The sequence below is a fragment of the Mustela nigripes genome, chromosome 2 (genome assembly GCF_022355385.1).
Source record: "Mustela nigripes isolate SB6536 chromosome 2, MUSNIG.SB6536, whole genome shotgun sequence".
Lineage (NCBI taxonomy): Eukaryota > Metazoa > Chordata > Mammalia > Carnivora > Mustelidae > Mustela > Mustela nigripes.
In genome coordinates, this window is record NC_081558.1 from 124,186,056 (window position 1) to 124,205,391 (window position 19,336).

The 19,336-nt window shown below is 37.2% G+C and overlaps 1 protein-coding gene across 6 annotated transcripts in view; it reads left to right on the forward strand.

The window, feature by feature from the left end:
- Nucleotides 1-19,336, forward strand: part of PLD1 (phospholipase D1) — a 199,794-nt gene that overhangs the window by 160,963 nt on the left and 19,495 nt on the right. For 4 of the 6 annotated variants that reach the window (XM_059391545.1, XM_059391543.1, XM_059391546.1 and 1 more), the window contains 2 exons: nt 4,403-4,516; nt 6,690-6,739. In XM_059391545.1, the coding sequence (XP_059247528.1) occupies nt 4,403-4,516; nt 6,690-6,739 (164 nt within the window). Of the gene's footprint in view, nt 1-4,402; nt 4,517-6,689; nt 6,740-17,667; nt 18,596-19,336 lie in introns of those variants that run through there. The other 2 variants (XM_059391547.1, XM_059391548.1) reach the window with 2 other exon arrangements.

The window sequence follows — 19,336 nt, forward strand, 5'->3', positions numbered from 1 at the left end:
TCCTTGCACTGAGTCTCTCTCTTAGAGACTTTACGCTCTTGACTCAGCTCAGAGGATCTCTACCCAGTTCCCCAGATCTAAGAAGTTGCTCTCTTGTGCCCAGGTTCCTCTGGGAGCATGCCACTTGGGAACAATGCCTGCTTCGTATCTCTAGGCAGAGGGTGAGGGAAGGGAATGCATTTAAGGAGGAAAGTGATTGCATATTTCGTAGTATCAGCCTGCCACATCTGTAACTGTTTTGTAATTGTAACTTCGCATCAGGGCCATTTTAAAACAGTACCAGCAGCATTTTGCTAGGAAGTGGTGGTCATTTCCATGGCTGCAAAATGCTCACTCTTTGAGTGACTGTAACATAATTTAATTAACCATCCCCCTTTATTGGACATTGATTTCCAATTTTTAGATATTAGACACAGCACTGCTGTAAGTCTGTGAGGTCTGAAAGAAAACTTACTTTAACAAAAAGCCTGAGAGAGCAATTTTGTAAAATTGTTCTGAGCCGCAGTGGATGAAGCGATTGCCTGCAGATGAAGGCCTGGAGCCCACTCGCTCTTACCTTGTTTTTAAAATCATAAAGAATTCTGGGGCACCTGGGTGGCTCAGTGGTTTAAAGCCTCTGCCTTCAGCTAAGGTCATGATCCTAGGGTCCTGGGATCGAGCCCCACATTAGGCTCTTTGCTCAGTAGGGAGCCTGCTTTCTCTTCTCTCTCCCTACCTGCCTCTATGCCTATGTGTGATCTCTGTCTATCAAATAAATAAATAAAATCTTTTAAAAAAAAAATCATTAAGAATTCTGCCCACTAGGGGCTCCAGTTCTTGCCCTAAAATGATGGCTATCACCTGCACCCCCAACCCCCAACTTTTCTCTTCCTTGGCTTAACTAAGCCACAATTTTCTGGTTTGAGATTCAGGAGCTCCTTTTTCTACAACAGTGGAAATCTAAGCTATTTCTGCTAACCGGCCGGCCGGTTTAAAAATTTCATCTTTCAAGAAATTCAAGAACTGTTGCATTGTTAAAAGGCAAAGCCCTCGATATGGAGCGAACAGAGTCCTGAGAACAAGAAAATGTGGACATTCTGATTCCTACAGACTGAATTTGCAAGAATGTTTTATCTGAAGATTAAGATCTGTATAGGACATTCTTCCCATATCCTACATAAGAGGCTTCTGTTTTGAGGTCATTTTTGCTCTTCTAAAACAGTGTTAAAAGGGAACCATCTTTTACAAACAGAATCACAAACACTTGGTGTTTAAGACCATCAGTATCACTCCAAAGGGCTGTTCATGTTTCACAGTTGTGAAGAAATGACTTACATAGGTCAGCAGCCATAAGAAAACAGGTATTTTGAAATAGTAAAAAATCAGAAACAATTTAAACACCCATCAATAGAGAAATGCTTTAAATAGTATGGTAAAGATGTGGAATTCTTTATCACTTTGTTAGAAAATGGACAAGGTACAGACATATAGATAAAAATAACATTTGTAAAAGTGCTTATAGTATTCTAACATTTCCATAAAAGAAAAAATATATTATATGTTAATATTATATATATGTATACAATTATAAACATGTATTTCATATATTAAATACATTTAATATGTAAAATATATACACTTATATATATATACTATATGTGTATATATATATATTTTTTTAAATCATAGACTCTTTCTGGAGGAACATGGAAGGTAACAGAAGTTGCCCTCAGGGAGGAGAAACAGTGCCTGGGGACAAAGGAAAGAGAATTTTGTTTTCATCATATAATCTTCTACTTCTTAAATTTTGTACTCTGAGCAATAGATTACCCATAGGAAATAGAAGTTAATTGGTGATTCCTCAAAAGGCTAAATCTATAATAAACCTATGAGCCAGCAGTGCCATTCCTGGGTAAACACCCAGAAGAACTGCAAACAGGGACAGAGGTTCCATACGCCAGTGTTCACTGCAACATGATTCACTGTGGCCAAAAGGTGGAGACAACCCAGCTGTCCATCAATAGACGACTGGATAAAATAACATGGGGATTACACCTACAATGCAGTATTATTCAGCCACAAGGAGGAAGGAATTTCTGATATATGTATGAATCTTGACATTATTCTAAGTGGAATAAGTCATACACGAAAAGGACAAATGCTGTATGATTTAGGTGAAATATCTAGAATGGCGAATTCACAGAGACACAAAGTAGATGAGAGGTTACGGGGGTTGGAGGGAGGGAAAATATAGGTGTTTTTGCTTAACTATCAAGGAGTTTCTCTTTAGGCTCATGAAAAAGTTGTAGAAGTAGGTATCATGATGGTTGCACAATATATGAATGGAATTAATACCACTGAACGGTACACTTAAAATGGTTAAGATGGCCAATTTTGTGTTACATTGTACCACAATAAAAATTCAAATAACATGGAATTTAAAGAGAAACTTAATTTTAACTTTTGCAGCTTCATCTCTTCTCTACCAGTGGCTTCCCAGAAACAAACCTGCTTCCAACCTGACCCCATTCTCCCAAGGAGACAGTACTGCATGCATACTGTGTACAAGGATCCTCCATGGGGCACTGCCCAAAGTAGAAAGATATGGGGACATATGTCCTGGGTTTCAGAAGGGCTTATCCTGTAGCCTAGGCAGCAGATCTGTGTGTTAACTGTTGTGTAAAGCAAAAAGAATGCTGAATAGACCTGCTTGCCCTGAGCCATGGGAGTGTAGAGGGAGGAACAAACCAGTTTTAATTGGAAGATTCAGGATGGTTTGACCAAGGAAGGTGCCTTTCAGCTGCCCTGGAAGGGGAAGTGGGATTCTGTGAGCAGGAGGGGGTATTCTAGACTCAGAGGGCAGATGACCAACCTACCTTGGTAGGTAGGGACACCACTGAACAAAGGGCAGTAGTCTGGCTCTGGGCTGTGAGTCTGGGAAGATCCTATGGGAAGGCGATTCTGGAAAGGCAGTTGAGGCCAGATGGTGTCCATTTCTAAGTATCTGCTTTAACTCATTTGGGCTTTTAAATGCTGGTAATGGGGAAATAGCTTAGGTGTTCTTTCTGTTCTTCTCTTCCCACTTGTTTACCATTTAAAAATGTGAGCCTCTTACCCTTATCAGGCAGAGAACTTGGAAGAGTTTACTTTTTTTTTTTTTTTTTTAATTCATTTTTCCAACTCAAACTATGTTTGCCATCTAGTGATTAATTCATGCCATTGCAACAACCTAATTCAGACGCCTTGTTCCTTAGCCTGGCAGTTAGGCTCACGGGCCTCTATACTCGTGTTGCTGGCCATTTCCTCCCTGAACTTCACTGGCAACGTGCCCTGATACAGACATTGGTGTTTGGACACACTCTCATGAAATCTGACCCCTCAGAGAGGAGGAGTAATATTCATGTGAAAGAGAAAGGTAGTTGTTTAGGAGAAAGTAATCCTTAGAAATTAAGTATAAGAGGAGTTTTAAGTGGCAGCATCTTTGTGTGACCATGGATCGCTCCCATCTATGGACAAGATTTCTTGACCACATAGATACCACAGTCATTCACAGCTTTCCCTCCCTCCTGTGTAGCTTATAAAGAAAGACAGGGACTTCAACAGCTGTGCCTCCCAATAGTGATACCCATTTGAACATAATTCTCCAAACACTTACCTTTCTGAATGGAGACCAAAGTAAGTAGCCCCACCACCTTCTTCTATTTGTTACACCATTGCGTTAACAAAGGCTACTCAAAGGCTTTTCTTTCAAAGGCTGTCTTCAATGCACTGGAATAGGGGGCCAAGAAATGTTGGGTTTCATGTGTAGAGGATTTAAAAAATCATCAGTCACTCAGAATTCTTGAAGGGCCCAGATACGAAATTCTTTTGTAGCAGACCCAGTTTTCAGAGCCGAATCGCAATTTCTAAGCAATGATGATTTCTGCATTGGAAAGTGTACTGGGCCTAGCATGTTTTCAGCCCCTGAGATCTAGGCTGTGGGAACTCACTGACTCAACAATCATTAACTGGATGACTATTAACTGCTGGGCTCTGAGCAAGGCACTCGTGGATATAAAACTATTACATGTTAGATATAAAACTATTACGATGACATCTTTTTCCAAAACTTTGTTATAACCCCCCACCCCACCTTCCATGGGATCCAAGCATGGGTTGCTTACAGTGGATTCTGTCCTCGGAAGAATTATGCTGCAGAGAGATAGTGAGCAGAGTTCCCCATTCTACTACTAAGTTCAACTTATTTCTTTTAGGTTGTTATTAAGTGTTACCTGGATAGCAGCTTCTGGCCTCCAATCCAGCAGCACCGTCCAAGCCCTGAAATGGGGTAGAATCTATTATAGGAAGCCGTTAGCTCAATCTCTGAAACCACGTGATCTGCCTGTCATTTTTTGGTGAATGGCTCTGCATCTGACTTTTGTAGGGAAAGCCAGAGATACCGGGTGTATGTGGTGATACCACTGCTGCCAGGATTTGAAGGCGACATCTCCACGGGAGGAGGAAATGCCCTGCAGGCAATCATGCACTTCAACTACAGGTGCCAAAGCTCTAAAGTAGGCTCTTCTCAGCTTTCTATCAGTCACGCACGTAAGCTGGTGAAACGAATGGAAATGTTTCTCCACATCTATTCAGGGAGTGGTGAACAGATGAACGCTTTCTTTTACTTTTGGATCTTGGCCTGTTTACTAGTTGATAAAATTCAAATAGAGCCTAAAATTGTAAATGGCGGGCCTAGAACACATGGCAAATATAAAAAGAACTGAAATATAAATCTCTCTTTTATATTCATTGCCTATCCACAAGGCATACATATACATATATCTTATAAAGGGAGACAAGGAATATATATATATATATATATATATGTATATATATATATGTATATATCTCACACACACAGACATATACACATAATAATATATGTAATGTTGGTTCAGAAATTACCTTGAAGCCACCACCTAGTTACTGAGCTTTCCATAGTCTCTGAAGAAAAAAATTAAATGCTTAAAGTAGTATGATTTTCTATGTGTTTCTTTATGATTCTTTAGGTAGCAAGGTTTTCAGCAAGGTTGGTAATGATGACCTTTGCCAGTAAATGAAGTATGAAGGTTCTTTCTTAGCTCCTGGGATTTTAATTCTGCTTTCTCTGCCACAGCTTTGTAAAATTTAAAGGAAAGTAGGAAATCCTATTCTCAATATTCTAAAAAGCAGAAATGCCATATTCACTCACAAAAAAACCTGTGAAGCTTCAGACTTGGCCAGTAGAGCATTAGGAGTGGGGTTGGGAGGTATGTCTGGTGAGCGGAGGTAGAGAGGTGGTGTAGACAGTGATGGCCCCCTGACATTCTCTCTGGGTCCCTTAGCTGGGAAAGAGAATGGCAGTGAAGAGGTAAGTGGACAGGTTTGGGCATGAATCCCAGCTCCCAGTAACAAGCACTGTGACCTGGGATACCAAAGAGCTCTGCTCAGAATCACACTCGTTCTAAGTCAGAGCAAGGACAAGAACCTGGATATTTTCTTTTACTGTCCCTTATATTTCAGAACCATCTGTAGATTCCCACCTTTCTAACCAAATCTTTTTGTTGGGGAGGGGCTAAGGAGCCCTTACACATAACTCCCAGTGTGTAAAGCAGATATGGTGGTCTTTTTTTTTTTTTTTAAATCCTCTCATTTTTTATTTTTTGAGGTATGCCTGTTTGTTAGGATCTCAAGTAAAGATTTTTTTTTTTTAGTTTTTTCTTGGGTAATTTTGCCTGGTTACAGTATGAGAAAATTTTATGCTTTGGTCTATATGCTTTGATTGAAGATTTGCCCACTTCTAATATTATCTGATTTATAACATGACAAACAAAGCTTTTCATGTATTTAAGGCACTGACATAATGTTTAATTGGATTTTATCCACTTCATTTGCCATTCTAATATTATTTTTGGAATATTGTCAATTGTAATTATTTTCGATGACTATTTTCTTGGGTTTGAACCAGCTGAGTGAAATAACATTCTTGGCTTTTGTTCAGCAACTAAAATTCTAACCTTTTATTATGCAAAAACATCTCTATTTGCTGGCATCATCTTTAAGAATATCAGTATTTCCCGAGTGAAACTGTATTTTTAATTACTTTTTACAGAGCAAGCAGATGGAGCATAGAATTTTTTTTGTTTTGTTTTTGTCAGTCTTTATAATTCATTGACTATTATCAGAGTGGTGAGAAACAAAATCATTAGCAGAGTCAGTTATTTGAAACTCTGTTTTTCACTTTCAAGGCATTTGCCTTGGTATTGAGTTTAGCTCTGCAATTATTCTGCTAAGTGTTTGCCCTTTTAAACATCTCTGAAAGAAACGTGAGTCTGTAAGTGCTCTCACCTATTGAGGTATTCTAAATTTATCTTTGCCATCACTGAATTTTCTAAGAGGGAAAGTTCATTCATAGCCCATCTTTTAAAAATAGCACCTCTTTCTGAAATCTAACATCGATTTTATGACTTTTCCATTTCCCTACCTCAAAACAACTATCTTGTCCCATCAATAATATTACAAAAGTGATATCCAGGTGGGCTTTTTTTTAGCTTCTTAAAAATCCATGTAGCATCTTATAAAAGCGCTTGTTTTGTTTTTACTGGGGGCAGGATGATGTTTCACAGATATTGCAGTTGAGATGGGTTCCTTTGAAGTCTCCATAATCATTTCTTTCCTTTACATGTATTCAGGACCATGTGCAGAGGAGAATATTCCATCCTTGGCCAGCTAAAAGAAAAGCGTAAGTAACAGCTTTTATTTTCCCCCATGGTTGTTTTTGGTGCCATATCCCTAATCACTGATGTTTTCACAGTGTGATTGTGACACCCCGTTCACAAAAGGTAGGCCATGAAGTATTTAGCTGAGACAAGTTACTTATTACATTGCCCAAAGCAAAGTTCAGATGAAGATGCAACAACTTCAGATGTGTAGGTTATAAAAAAATAAGGGTATTTTTATTATTTTTAATTTATTTATACTAATTATTTTGATAACAAGTGAGATTTATAAGGAACTTCACAAGGACCCCCCATGTGTCTTCTCCTGTGGTCCTTCACCACAGCCCTGGGAAGTAAGCAAGACAGGTGTCATTTCTGCTTTAAAGCTGAGGGCACAAATGATGCAGGGCCAACAGGCCTTCACACTTGTCAGTTATGCAGAAGTCCCAACGTTGTCACAGTACTGTCTTATATTTAGGGAAGAAAATTATTTTATTTATTTATTTCATTTATTTTAGACTAAATCTTTGAAGGTATTAGAGGTAAATAAATCAGAAGCTCACAGTAATACCTTTCACTTCTGTAGTTCTTCATATTTTCAAAGGCTCTTTCTCAGTTATATATATTTTTTTAAGATTTTATTTATTTATTTGAGATAGAGAAAAAGAGAGCACAAGCATGAGTGGGAGGAGGGGCGGAGGGAGAGGGAGAAACAGATGCCCTTTTGAGCAGGGAGCCCTGTGTGGGACTTGATCCCAGGGTTCTGGGATCATGATGTGACCCAAAGTCAGATGCTCAACCAACTGAACCACCCAGGCACCCCTCAGATATCTTCTTAATTGACCTTCTACATAGTTCCCACCTACCAGATATTATAGCTATGGGTTTACTTATCTATATCTCCTGATACTAAGTTCAGCACATAGTAGGTTCTTGATAATGCTCTATACTTTGTACAGTAGGTACAGAATGTTCCACAAGCAGTAAGACGGGATTAGAACCCAACTTGTCTGACTTCCAGTTCAGACTGAATATGGATTATGCAGACTTGGAGGGCCATATTAAAAAAGAACTAGATTTTATCCTGAAAAAGACAAGATAAGGTTGGTGGAAGTCTCTGTTCCCTGGAGTGAACCTATTAATATGGTGTTTTATGCAAAGATTCACCTACTGTTGGTAAACAAAATAGAGGGAGACTGGTCATAGGCAAGAGATCATGATGTATCAGAATGTGGGGAGAGGGGCACCTGGGTGGCTCAGTCAGTTAAGCAGCCAACTGTTGATTTCAGCTCAGATCGTAATCTTGGAGTCCTGGGATTGAGCCCTACATCATGCTCCATGCTCAGTGGGAGTCTGCTTGAGTCTCCTCCTGCCTCCCCCTTCTCACACTCTCTTTCAAATAAATAAATCTTTTTTAAAAAAATAGTGTGGGAGAGAATATTAGTCCTTCCACATATGTATATTTTTCACTTAAAGAATTGGAACATCAGCAGGAAGGCATAGTAAGGATATCCAAAAATCCACTTCTTCACATAAAAGCAACAAAACACTCACAAGAGATGGTTAGAATCAACATTTTTAGAACTCTGGGAGTTAACCAAAGGCCTATAACACTCTGAGGAATGTTTGTTAAAAAAAAAGAAAAAAGAAGAAGAAGGATGGCAAAATCTTTGTGCCATTTTAATTTGCCATATTCCCCTTACCCTCTCCTCAGTTCTACAGTAGCCTTGAAAATCAATCTCTTCATCACTGTGAAAACCAGCAGCCTATCAGCTCTCAGAGGAGCCATGGGTTTGAAGCTCCCATCCTCTGGAAGTTCTCAGGGAAGTGTCATAATGTGACCTGACAGTTTAAATGACTTTAAAAGACCTACTGTAACTGTGTGAATATAGTACAGTTTAACTATGTTCAAAGAACTAAAGGAAGTAACAGCTAAAAAACTAAAGAGAACAAAGAAACAATTTCTTTCCAAATAGAAAATGTTAAAAAAACAGAATTTTTAAAAAAATATTTTTATTTATCTGACAGATGGAGATCACAAGTAGGCAGAGAGGCAGGCAGAGAGAGAGGAGGAAGCAGGCTCCCTGCTGAGTAGAGAGCCTGATGTGGGGCTCGATCCCAGGACCCTGGGATCATGACCTAAGTCAAAGGCAGAGGCTTTAACCCACTGAGCCACCCAGCCGCCCCCAGAATTTTTTTTTAATTAAAATGTTTCTATAAAATTTCTTTTTTGGGGGAGGAGCCAATTATAAATTCTGGAGTTGAAAAGTATAATAACTGAAATAAAATGTATAAAAGAGGAGTTTAGTGGTAGACTGGAGTAGGCAGAAAAATCAACAAACCTGAAGACAGAACAATTGAAATTATATAGCCTGAGGAACAGATAGGAAAAAAAGAAGACAAATGAACAGAGCTTTGGAAACCTGTGAAACACCATCGAACATAGCAACATGTACATAATGGGAGTCCCAAAAAGAAAGGAGAGAAAAGTGTAAATAGTATATTTAAAGAAATAATGACTGAGGGGCACCTGGGTGGCTCAGTCGGTTAAGCATCCAACTTGGTCTTGGCTCTGGTCATGAACTCAGGGTCATGAGATCAAGCCCTGCTGCAGCTCCCATGCTCAGCTGGGAGTCTACTGGAGGTTCTCTCTCCCTCTTCCTCCCCCTCTGCCCTTCCCCACACTCATTCTCTCTCTCAAATAAATAAAATCTTTTTTTAAAATGACTGAAAACTTCCCAAAATTAATGGGAAATATGAATCTATACATCCCAGATGTTCAACAAAATCCAACAAAGATATAGGAATCCATACCAGACCACATCATAATCAGACTATCCAAAGACAAAGATAAAAAGAGAATCTTGAAAGTAGCAAAAGAAGCAAATAATCAAACACACATCATCCTCTGTAAGATTAATAGCCAATTTCTCATCAGAAACCATGGAGTTCTGCGTGTACGGTGATGACATATTCAAAGTGCTGGAAGAAAAGACTATCAACCAAGAACTCTGTGTCCAGCAAAACTATCCTTCAAAAATGAAGGAGAAATTAAGGTATTTTCAGATAAGCAAAAACAGAGAATTTATCACTAGCAGAACTTCCCGACAAGAAATGCTAAAGGGAGCTCTCAGGCAGAAATGAAAAGTTACTGGGAAGAAACTGGAATCTTCACAGAGAAACAAAAAGCACAATGACAACTACTTAGGTAAATTAAAAAGACAGAATAGATATATTTTCTTTATCTAAATTTTTTTCCTCCAATCAAAATTAAAAGACAGCTAACCAAAACAGTAATTATAAATCTGTGTTGATGGGTATATAATTTTTAAAGATCTAATTTGTATGATGTTAATAGCATAAGAGAAGGGGAAGGGAAGGGAGCTATGATAGTAATCCGAACTAGATTGTAATACCCAGGAAAACCGCTAATGAAATTACTTTTAAAATATAGTGAAAGCAGGGGCTCCTGGGTGGCTTACTCAGTTATACATCTGCCTTTGACTCAGGTCGTGATCCTAGGGTCCTGGGATCAAGTCCCATGTCGGGCTCCTTACTCAGCAGGGAGCCTGCTTCTCCCTCTGCCTGTAGCTCTGCCTGCTTGTTCTCTCTCTCTGTGTGTCAAATAAATAACTAAAGTCTTTCTTTTTAAAAAAAATTAAGAAAGAAGAAAGATCTCAAATCAATAACCAAACCCTATATCTTAAGAAACTGGAAAAAGAAGAACAAATTAAACTCAAAGATAGCAGAATGAAGGAAATAATACAGATCAGAGGGGAGATAAATGAGAGAATGGAAGAACAATAAAATTATGAAAACAAACATTAGTTTTTTGAAAAGTTTGACAAAACTGACAAACCTTTAGCTATACTGACCAAGCACAAAAACAGAGAAAACTCAAATTACCAAAAAAAAAGGAGTATAAAAGAACATTACAAAGAGTTACATGTCAACAAATTAGTTAACCTAGATAAGATGGACAAATTCCTAGAAAGACATAAACTATCAAAATTGACTCTGGAAGAAACTGAAACTTTGAATAGACTTATAATAAGCACAGAAATTGAGTAATCAAGAGTCTTCCTACAAAGAAAAGCCCAGACTCAGATGGCTTTGTGGGTGAATTCTACCATCCACAAAAGAGCACCAATTACTCATAAACCTTTCCTTCGCAAAAAGGGAGAAGGAAATACTTCCAGCCCATCCTTTGAGACCAGTATTACCTTAGTATCAAATCTGAAGTCATTAGAAGAAAGCTACAGGCCAATATATCTTATGGATACAGACACAAACTACCTCAGTGAAATATTACTAAACTGAATCTAGTAATATAAATACAAGTCAAAACTATGAGATACCACATCACACCATACCACAAGAAACAACAGATGTTGGAGAAGATGTAGAAAAAGGGGAGCCCTCTTGCACTGTTGGAAAATACAAACCAATGCAGCCAATCTAGAAAGGAGTATGGAGGTTCTTCAGAAAGTTAAAAATAGAACTACCCTATTATCTAGCAATTGCACTACTTAGGTATTTACCCAAAGGATACAAGAATACTAATTTAAAGGGATACATGCACCCTAATGTTTATAGTAGCATTATCTACAATAGCCAAATTATGGAAAGAGCCCAACTGTCCATCAACTGATGAATGGATAAAGAAAATGTCGTATGTGTACACACACACAGGAATATTACTAAGCCATAAAAAAATAATGAAATCTTTGCCATTTGCAGTGATGCTAAGTAGAATAACTCATAGAAAGACAAATACCATATGATTTCACTCATGTGGAATTTAGAAAACAAAACCAATGAGCAAAAGGAAAAAAGAGAGTCAAACCAAGAAACAAACTGTAGAGAACTAACTGATGGTTACCAGAGGGGAGGTGAATGGAGAATGGAGGAGAAAAGTTATGGGTATTAAGGATGGCACTTGTGATGAGCATAGTGTTGTATGGAAGTGTCGAATCACTATATTATACACCTGAAACTAATATTACACTATATGTTAACTAACTGGAATTTAAATGAAAACTTTAAAAAAATAGTACAGGCTTTCTGGAAAGCAGTTGGTGGTTTCCTATAAATTAAACATAGAGTCACCATGTAACCCAGCAGTTCTGCTCCATAATATATACTGAAAAGAACTGAAAACATATGTTCACACAAAAACTTGTACATGAATGTTTATAACAGCATTATTCATAATGGTGAAAAACTTGAAACAACCCAAGTATCCATTAACTGATGAATGTAGAAACACAATGTTTATATCCGTACAATGGAATATTACTTACATATAAAAAGGAATGTACTGTTACATGCTACAACATGGATGAAGCTTGCAAATATCATGGTAAATAAAAAGAAGCCAGACATAAAAGGTCACATATAATTCCATTTTTATGAAATGTTTTTAGTAGGTAAATCTGTAGAGTCAGGACAGTAAATTAGTCCTTGCTAGGGTCTGGATAGAGTGGGGAGTGACTCCTAATGGGTATGGCATTTCTTTTTGATGTAATACCAATGTCTTAAAATTAGGTAGTGGTGATGAATGCACAGCTTTGTGAATGTACTAAAAAAACAAAAACAAAAACCTCACTGAATTGTACATTTTAAAGGGGTGAATTTTCTGGTATATAGATTTATAAATGATTTGGAAGCTTTCCAAATAACTAAGCTTTACGTACATAATAATTTAAAATATATACTGTGCATGTGTGTGTGTGTCTGTGTGTTGAATGTTTAATAATTTTTCACTAATGGGCTGCTCAGTCAACTCTCTAGAAACAACTTTAGACATGAGATATGTACATCACCCATAATACTTTCAGAAGTTGTATCTAATTGCATCTAGGACAGAGAAGATTTACCAGAGCATTATCACTGTCTCTGTTTCTAATGGTTTAAAATGAAGATGATAATGAACAAGTCTCCAAAAGAAGTACTGAAAAAACAATATCAGGAAAGCCATTCAGTGGTGACAGTGACTAGCAAAAATGCAAAGGTGAGGCTCTAGGAGAACAAAAACTCAGAACAAGCCTATTATTTAGTTTCTAAACCATAAAAATGTTTGAGCTTATTATAAAGCATTCCTTTGGCTCTGGACCCTTTGCCTGTCTTTGCCTATTCAGGGGAAAAATTGGCTTTTAACACAAGAAGTAATTTCAATGTTAAGCCCTCTTATGAAAAGATTTCCAAGCATCCTGGGAACAAGTCAAAATCAGGCATCTCAGTGGGAAAAATGTTCATACTCTAAACATAAAGAACAGATTAATTATATAATGCCCCTTTCTGGGTACAGTGTTATATTGTTGGTTTTGTTTTTGTAAATGTGTAGTGGGTTTTAAATACATGAAATAGCTAATCTCTAATTGGATATAGAACTGTAGCTCTCTCCTATTTCAATTCTGTAGAAAAAACAGAACTTCTTCTATGAATACACTGAAATTCCTGAAAAGAAAACCAGCAGCTATTCGTGGACTGCAATTATCATATACACCAATCTTTAGGGATTTAGTGTTTAAAGTATTTCTGTCTCATTTTTATAATTTTTGTCGATTATGGTACTTCAGCAGCCAATTGAGTATAATTTAGCACAAGGTCTAGAGGTTTTCAGTCAGGATGTAGAAACATACCTATACAAAGTGCTACAACTTTTTAAGTAACAAAATCTGTAACAACTCTTTCTTTTAGTCTTTTCTTTAGTCTTTTAGTCTTTTCTTTCTTTTAGTCTTTTCACTAAATTTCCTTGTAAATATCAAGAGTCTGTTGTACTAAATTTCCATCTTTTGGGGTATATATGCACCGTGTTCCTGACAGATATGTCCTAGGGGTCTGTATACACCTCCAGGTTCTCAGATACCTCCATGACATATAATTGGAAAACCTCCTGATGCTTTCCCAGTAATGGCTTTATATCACTGCTTCTGCATGCTCCTGGCATTCTCCTCCATTCTTCAGAAGGCATTGGTTTCCTCAGTATGTCCTCACACCTCAAGTTAACATTGCCAACTTTGTATCTATTACTTGTTGAGCCACTTTTCTTCACAGAATATGGTACTGGCCAAAATAGCTTCTCACTTTGCTTTTTCTGCTTTTCTGGTGGAAGCATTCACATCTTGGATGGGTAGCCCCACTGCTCTTGACAGGCTATGCTTTAATCCAAAATGTCCATTTTCTGGCAGGACCTAGATCTTATTGTTACTAACCTTTAGCTTTCTTCTTTTGTGAGGGGCATTTTTCACAAAGAAGGTTTTTCTTTTTAATCACTTCATAGGAGTTATTTCGAAGGCGAGGATGGATGGGAAGTACGTACGGATGTGGACTGTCAACCTGTCCAGCTAGTGGATATGTTGTCGATATTCTCTGTACTAGGGAATGGCACAGATCTGTGCCCTAGAAAATTATAGATTATTACATGTCTTAAACCTTCAGGGTGCTTAGCTAGTCAGCATCACTAATCTTTTTTAAAAATTGTTTTAAAATACTTTCAGACTTGGGACATCTGGATGGCTCAGTCAGTTCAGTGTCTGGATCTTACTTTCAGTTCAGGCCATGATCTCAGGGACGTGGGTTCAAGCCCTGCCTTGGACTCCACACTCAGTAGGGAGTCTGCATAAGATTCTCTCCCTCTGCCCTCTGCCCCCAATCTTGGCACTCATGTTCTCTCTCATGCATTCTCTCAAATAAATAAATTTTTTTAAAAAATAATAATAATTTCAGACTTATAGAAGGGATTCTAGAACTGCCATACACTCTTCACCTGATTTCCCAAATGTAAACCTTTTACCTTCTTTACTTTATCATTCTTTATAATAGATACATAGACAGATAGGTGGGTTTTTCCCATATGAACCATTTGGGAATAAGTCACACAATGCCCATTTATCTGTAAATACTTGAGAGTGTGTTTCTGGGAAAAGCAAGACATTTGGTGAGTGCTGTGAAGTGTGTAAACCTGGTGATTCACAGACCTGTACCCCTGGGGATAAAAATATATGTTTATAAAAAATAAAAAATTATATTAAAAAAAAAGCAGCTATAGTTCAATAGTCAAAATTAATGAAATTAGCATTGGTATAATAATATTATCTTGTTTGTAGACCTTATTGAAATTTTGCCAGTTGTCTTACTAATGTCCTTTATGGCAAAAGGGCGGAAATATTTCTTCCTTGTCCAGGAGACACTCAACAGTCATGTGTTGCAATTTGGTTGTCATGCGTCTTTATTTTCCTTTAATAATAATCCCTCAATCTTTTTTTAATGGAGGGTGGGGGTACTTTTGTGATCTTGATATATTTGAAGAGGACACACTAGTTATTTTGTAAAATAGTCTTCAGTTTGGCTTTATCTATTGTTTCCTCATGAGTAGATTCAGGCATTATGACCAGGAGTATCACAGAAGTGATAGGTTCTTCTTTGTGCATCGTATCAGGAGAAACATGAGACTGATTGGCTCCATTACTGATTATAACTCTATCATTTAGTTAATGTGGTATCTGCCAGGTACCCCCCACCCTGCCAATAAAATTACTAGTTCTCCTTTTGTCATAACATTTTGAAGGAAAATACTTTCAGTCTATATAAATATCCTACTTTTCATCAAACATTCACCTGCTGGTTTTAGCATACGTTCATAATTCTTACCTGAATCAATTATTGCTACTATGATTCTAGTATTACTACTATGATAGTTGCCAAGTGCTGATTTTTAAAATCTCATCATTTCTCCTATATTTACTACTTTCTTCTCAATTTCTTATTTGGAATTCTACTGTAAGGAAAGTTTCCCTTCTTCTTCCCCATTGGCATATTTATGAATTTGAATGGTATGGACTCATGGATTCTTATTTTATTCAGTGAGTGTAAGTGTAATGCCTAGCTTGCACAGGTTTGGCCAGTGAGCACCTTTATAAGTTGGCTTCTCTGTGCTTTTGATATGTTCCCATATCAGCCTTTTTTCTTAGCAGCACAAGAAGTGTTCTACACTCGGACTGTATATCCCCAGCAATAGCCCTAGAATCAACCAAGAAACCCAGATTCTTCTAGTGGAAAATGACATTTAGGAACCAAAATCCAGGTGCTGATATGATCATGGCTCCTGGGATATCATTGCTTTAAGGCCTAGCCCACATTACCTATCACCCATCGATACATCTACTTACCCATCTGTCTGCCTCTGTACTAATGCTTCCAGTCCAATCCACACCACAGAACTCCTTCTAGTCCTCTCTCTGTTTTTATGACTCCTTTTTCTCACCTCCTAGTATCTATAATATATGCATTTATTTCCTCAATCCTAGAATATACATAAAATAGATTTAGAATTGCAGGCCCGTACCATTCTGAAAAACAAATCTACTCACTAGAATTCAGCATTTGTTTACAGTTCTTTTTGTCTTCAGCCTAAGGGTATATACCTAAAAGTCAGTGTTCAAAATTTACTTGGATTATGTTATTAATTTGAAATATAGTTGGGTTCAGTTCCTTCCATTTGTATTCCATTTTAGAGGGGTTTTTTTCTGTATCTTTCTCAAATTTTTTTGAGTGTGTGCAGTATACTTCCAACAGAACTATAAAAATGGTATACATCAATAAGTGTCAGTTCCTAAAACTTTTGTCAGTTTGCTCCACACCCATTTTTTCTAACCTGTTCCATCACATCCACTATTGGTAGCCAATTTTGTCAGTTTCTAGATTATTCTTGCAGTGTTTCGTGCAGATATATGTATATGATATTTCACACCTGTCCGTTCATAGAGCTCTTCATTCCTTTTTTATATCTGCATGGTCTTCCATGTAGAGATTTGCCATACTCAGTTCAATCGTTCCCCTCTGTATGGGTGTTTGAAATATTTTCAGTATTTTTCAGTTACAGTTACGCAATGAATAACCTTGTGTATATATATTCTTATTTGTTGGAAGTGTATAGGGTAAATTTCTAGGATGGGATTGCTAATGCTAAGCGAAATAAGTCAGCCAGAGAAAGATACCGTATGATTTCACTCATATGTGGAATTTAAGAAACAAAGCAAACAAGCAAATGGAAAAAAGAGAGAGACAAACCAAGAAACAGACTCTTAACTATTGAGAACAAACTGATGGCTACCAGAGGGGAGGTGGGTGGGGGATGCAGGAAATCCGTGAAGGGGATAAAGGAGTGCACTTTATCATGATAAAAAAATAATTTTTAAAATATACTTTTTGCTAGATATTGCCAAACTCCTCCCCCGCCCCCAAGAATTTGTACCAGTTTGGTTTCTCATGATCAATGTATGAGAGAGCCTGCTTCAACCCAGTCTCACTGACAATGTTATTTTTTTGCTGGTACTGTAGGTAAGACATGGTTTCTCAGTGTAGTTTTGCATTTCTGTTATGAGTGAGGAAGACTATCTTTCAAATATCTTTTCGTGTGTGTGAATTGTCCATTTATGTCTTCTGCCCATTCTTTTTATCAAGATTTTGAGATTTCTTTATAGGTTTGGACTCTAAGCTCTTTATCTGTGACATACACTGCAAATGCTTTCTCCCACTTTGTCGTTTTTCTCTTTTTGTGTGTGTGGTGTTTTGTGTCTTGTGTTTTTTTTTAATCTAGGCAAGGTTAATTCATATTTTTCTTTTATTGCCTATAGATAGTTAAAGCCTTCCTAATACTCGGGTTTAATTTACTCTGTTTTCTCTTCTAACACTTGTGTCATTTCATATGCTTGCATTCTGGTCTCTGGTTCATTTGGAGTTTATTCCTTTGATTGGTATGAGGTATGCATGTAATTTTTCTTTTTCAAATAGCTATGCAATGATACTAGCATCTTTTATTTAAAAGTCCTAGGACCTTTATGTGAAAGTCATTGTCATTTGAGATGCCACTTTTATCATATGCAAAATTTTTGTATGTGCTTGGGTCTCTTTCTTGACTTTCTTTCTTTTTTTTTTTTTTTTAAAGATTTTATTTATTATTTATTTGACAGAGAGAGAAATCACAAGTAGGCGGAGAGTCAGGCAGAGAGAGAGAGAGAAGCAGGCTCCCGCCGAGCAAAGAGCCCGATGCGGGGCTCGATCACAGGACACCGAGATCATGACCCGAGCCGAAGGCAGCGGCTTAATCCACTGAGCCACCCAGGCGCCCCTCTTTCTTGACTTTCTATACTATTCAGTAGTTGTCTGTTTATGTGCCAGTGCAGCACTGTTGTAATTATACAGCCTTTGTAGTATGTGTTAATATCAGATAGAGCTAATGCCCTCCTCAGTGCTTTTCTTTTCCAGTTTTTTTCATGGTCATTCTTGGATGTTTACTTTTCCACATGAACTATAATGTCAAGTTTTCTAACTCCACAAAAACATGGTAATATTTCACTGAGATTATATTAAATTTATAAATTAACATGCAGAAAGTTGGCATCTTTTTGATGTTGAATCATTCTATCCCAGAACAAGGGATGTCTTTTCATTTGTTCAAGTCTCTTCTCGTGTCTTTTGATAGCGTTTTTTCCCTTCATAAAGATTTCTCATATCTATTGGTAAGTTTATTGTTTATCCATGTTTTACTTTTTTGCTGCCATCATAAATAACATTTTGTCTGATTATAACCTCTAAATGGTTATTGCTTATGTGTATGAAGGCTACTGATTTTTGTATGCAAATTCACATCCTATTATGAGATAGTTTTATCATTGATTCCCCAAGGATACGATCATATTACCTGGAAATGGACCTGGTTTTCCTTATGTGATTTTTCTTGTCTAAATGAGTTGGCTGATACCTCCAAGGCAATGTTAAACAGTACTGAAGATATTCTACACACATAGACATATAATATATGTGTAATGTATATATTATATATTTTTAAGCATATTAAAGTATTCATCCCTTTCTTCTTTCTTTGTTGTTCTTATCCAGAATGGGTGCTGAATTGTGTCAAAAGCATCTGTTACAACAATCATAAGATTTTTCAGTCTAGATTGATCAATATCATGTTTTATATTAATGGATGTCCTCATATTGAGCAGACTTGCACACTGGAATGCATCTCAGATTGTCATGGGGTATTATTTCCTGAAACTGTGCCACTACTCTTAAAACTATAAATACCAAAGCTCTATAACAGTGTCATTCAAAGAATGATATCCCCTAGGGCATTTACTGAATTATAGATTTCTGCTGAAACAGAACCTCTGGGGAGGGTTTCCAGATTTTATTTCTAACAGGTCCTCAGAGAGGCAGTCCTTACTCACACCGAGAACCACTGGGCTACCATATTGTTCTATGTGAATTTTTTATGGGAAGTTACTGCAAAAAATTACTTACTTTAGCCAAGAAGTCGCTCCATGATTCCTTTAAAAATCTGCTTTATATCTCCAAATTTTAAATCATGAGCCAGCTGCAGAAAAATTGATGATGCAGAAAAACCAAAAGCTAAAATAATAGCTGTCACCTGACTACCCATTCATCAATTCACTCACTTACTCAACTTCTTTTAGCATTATGCGAGGATGGGGATACAAAATGTGTAAGACCTCGATAGTGGTAGGAGAAATGGAGGATGAAATGAATATTTGTAAAATAATATATTAAATGTTAGAAATATTTTCCAGGAATTTCATGGGTATGATGGG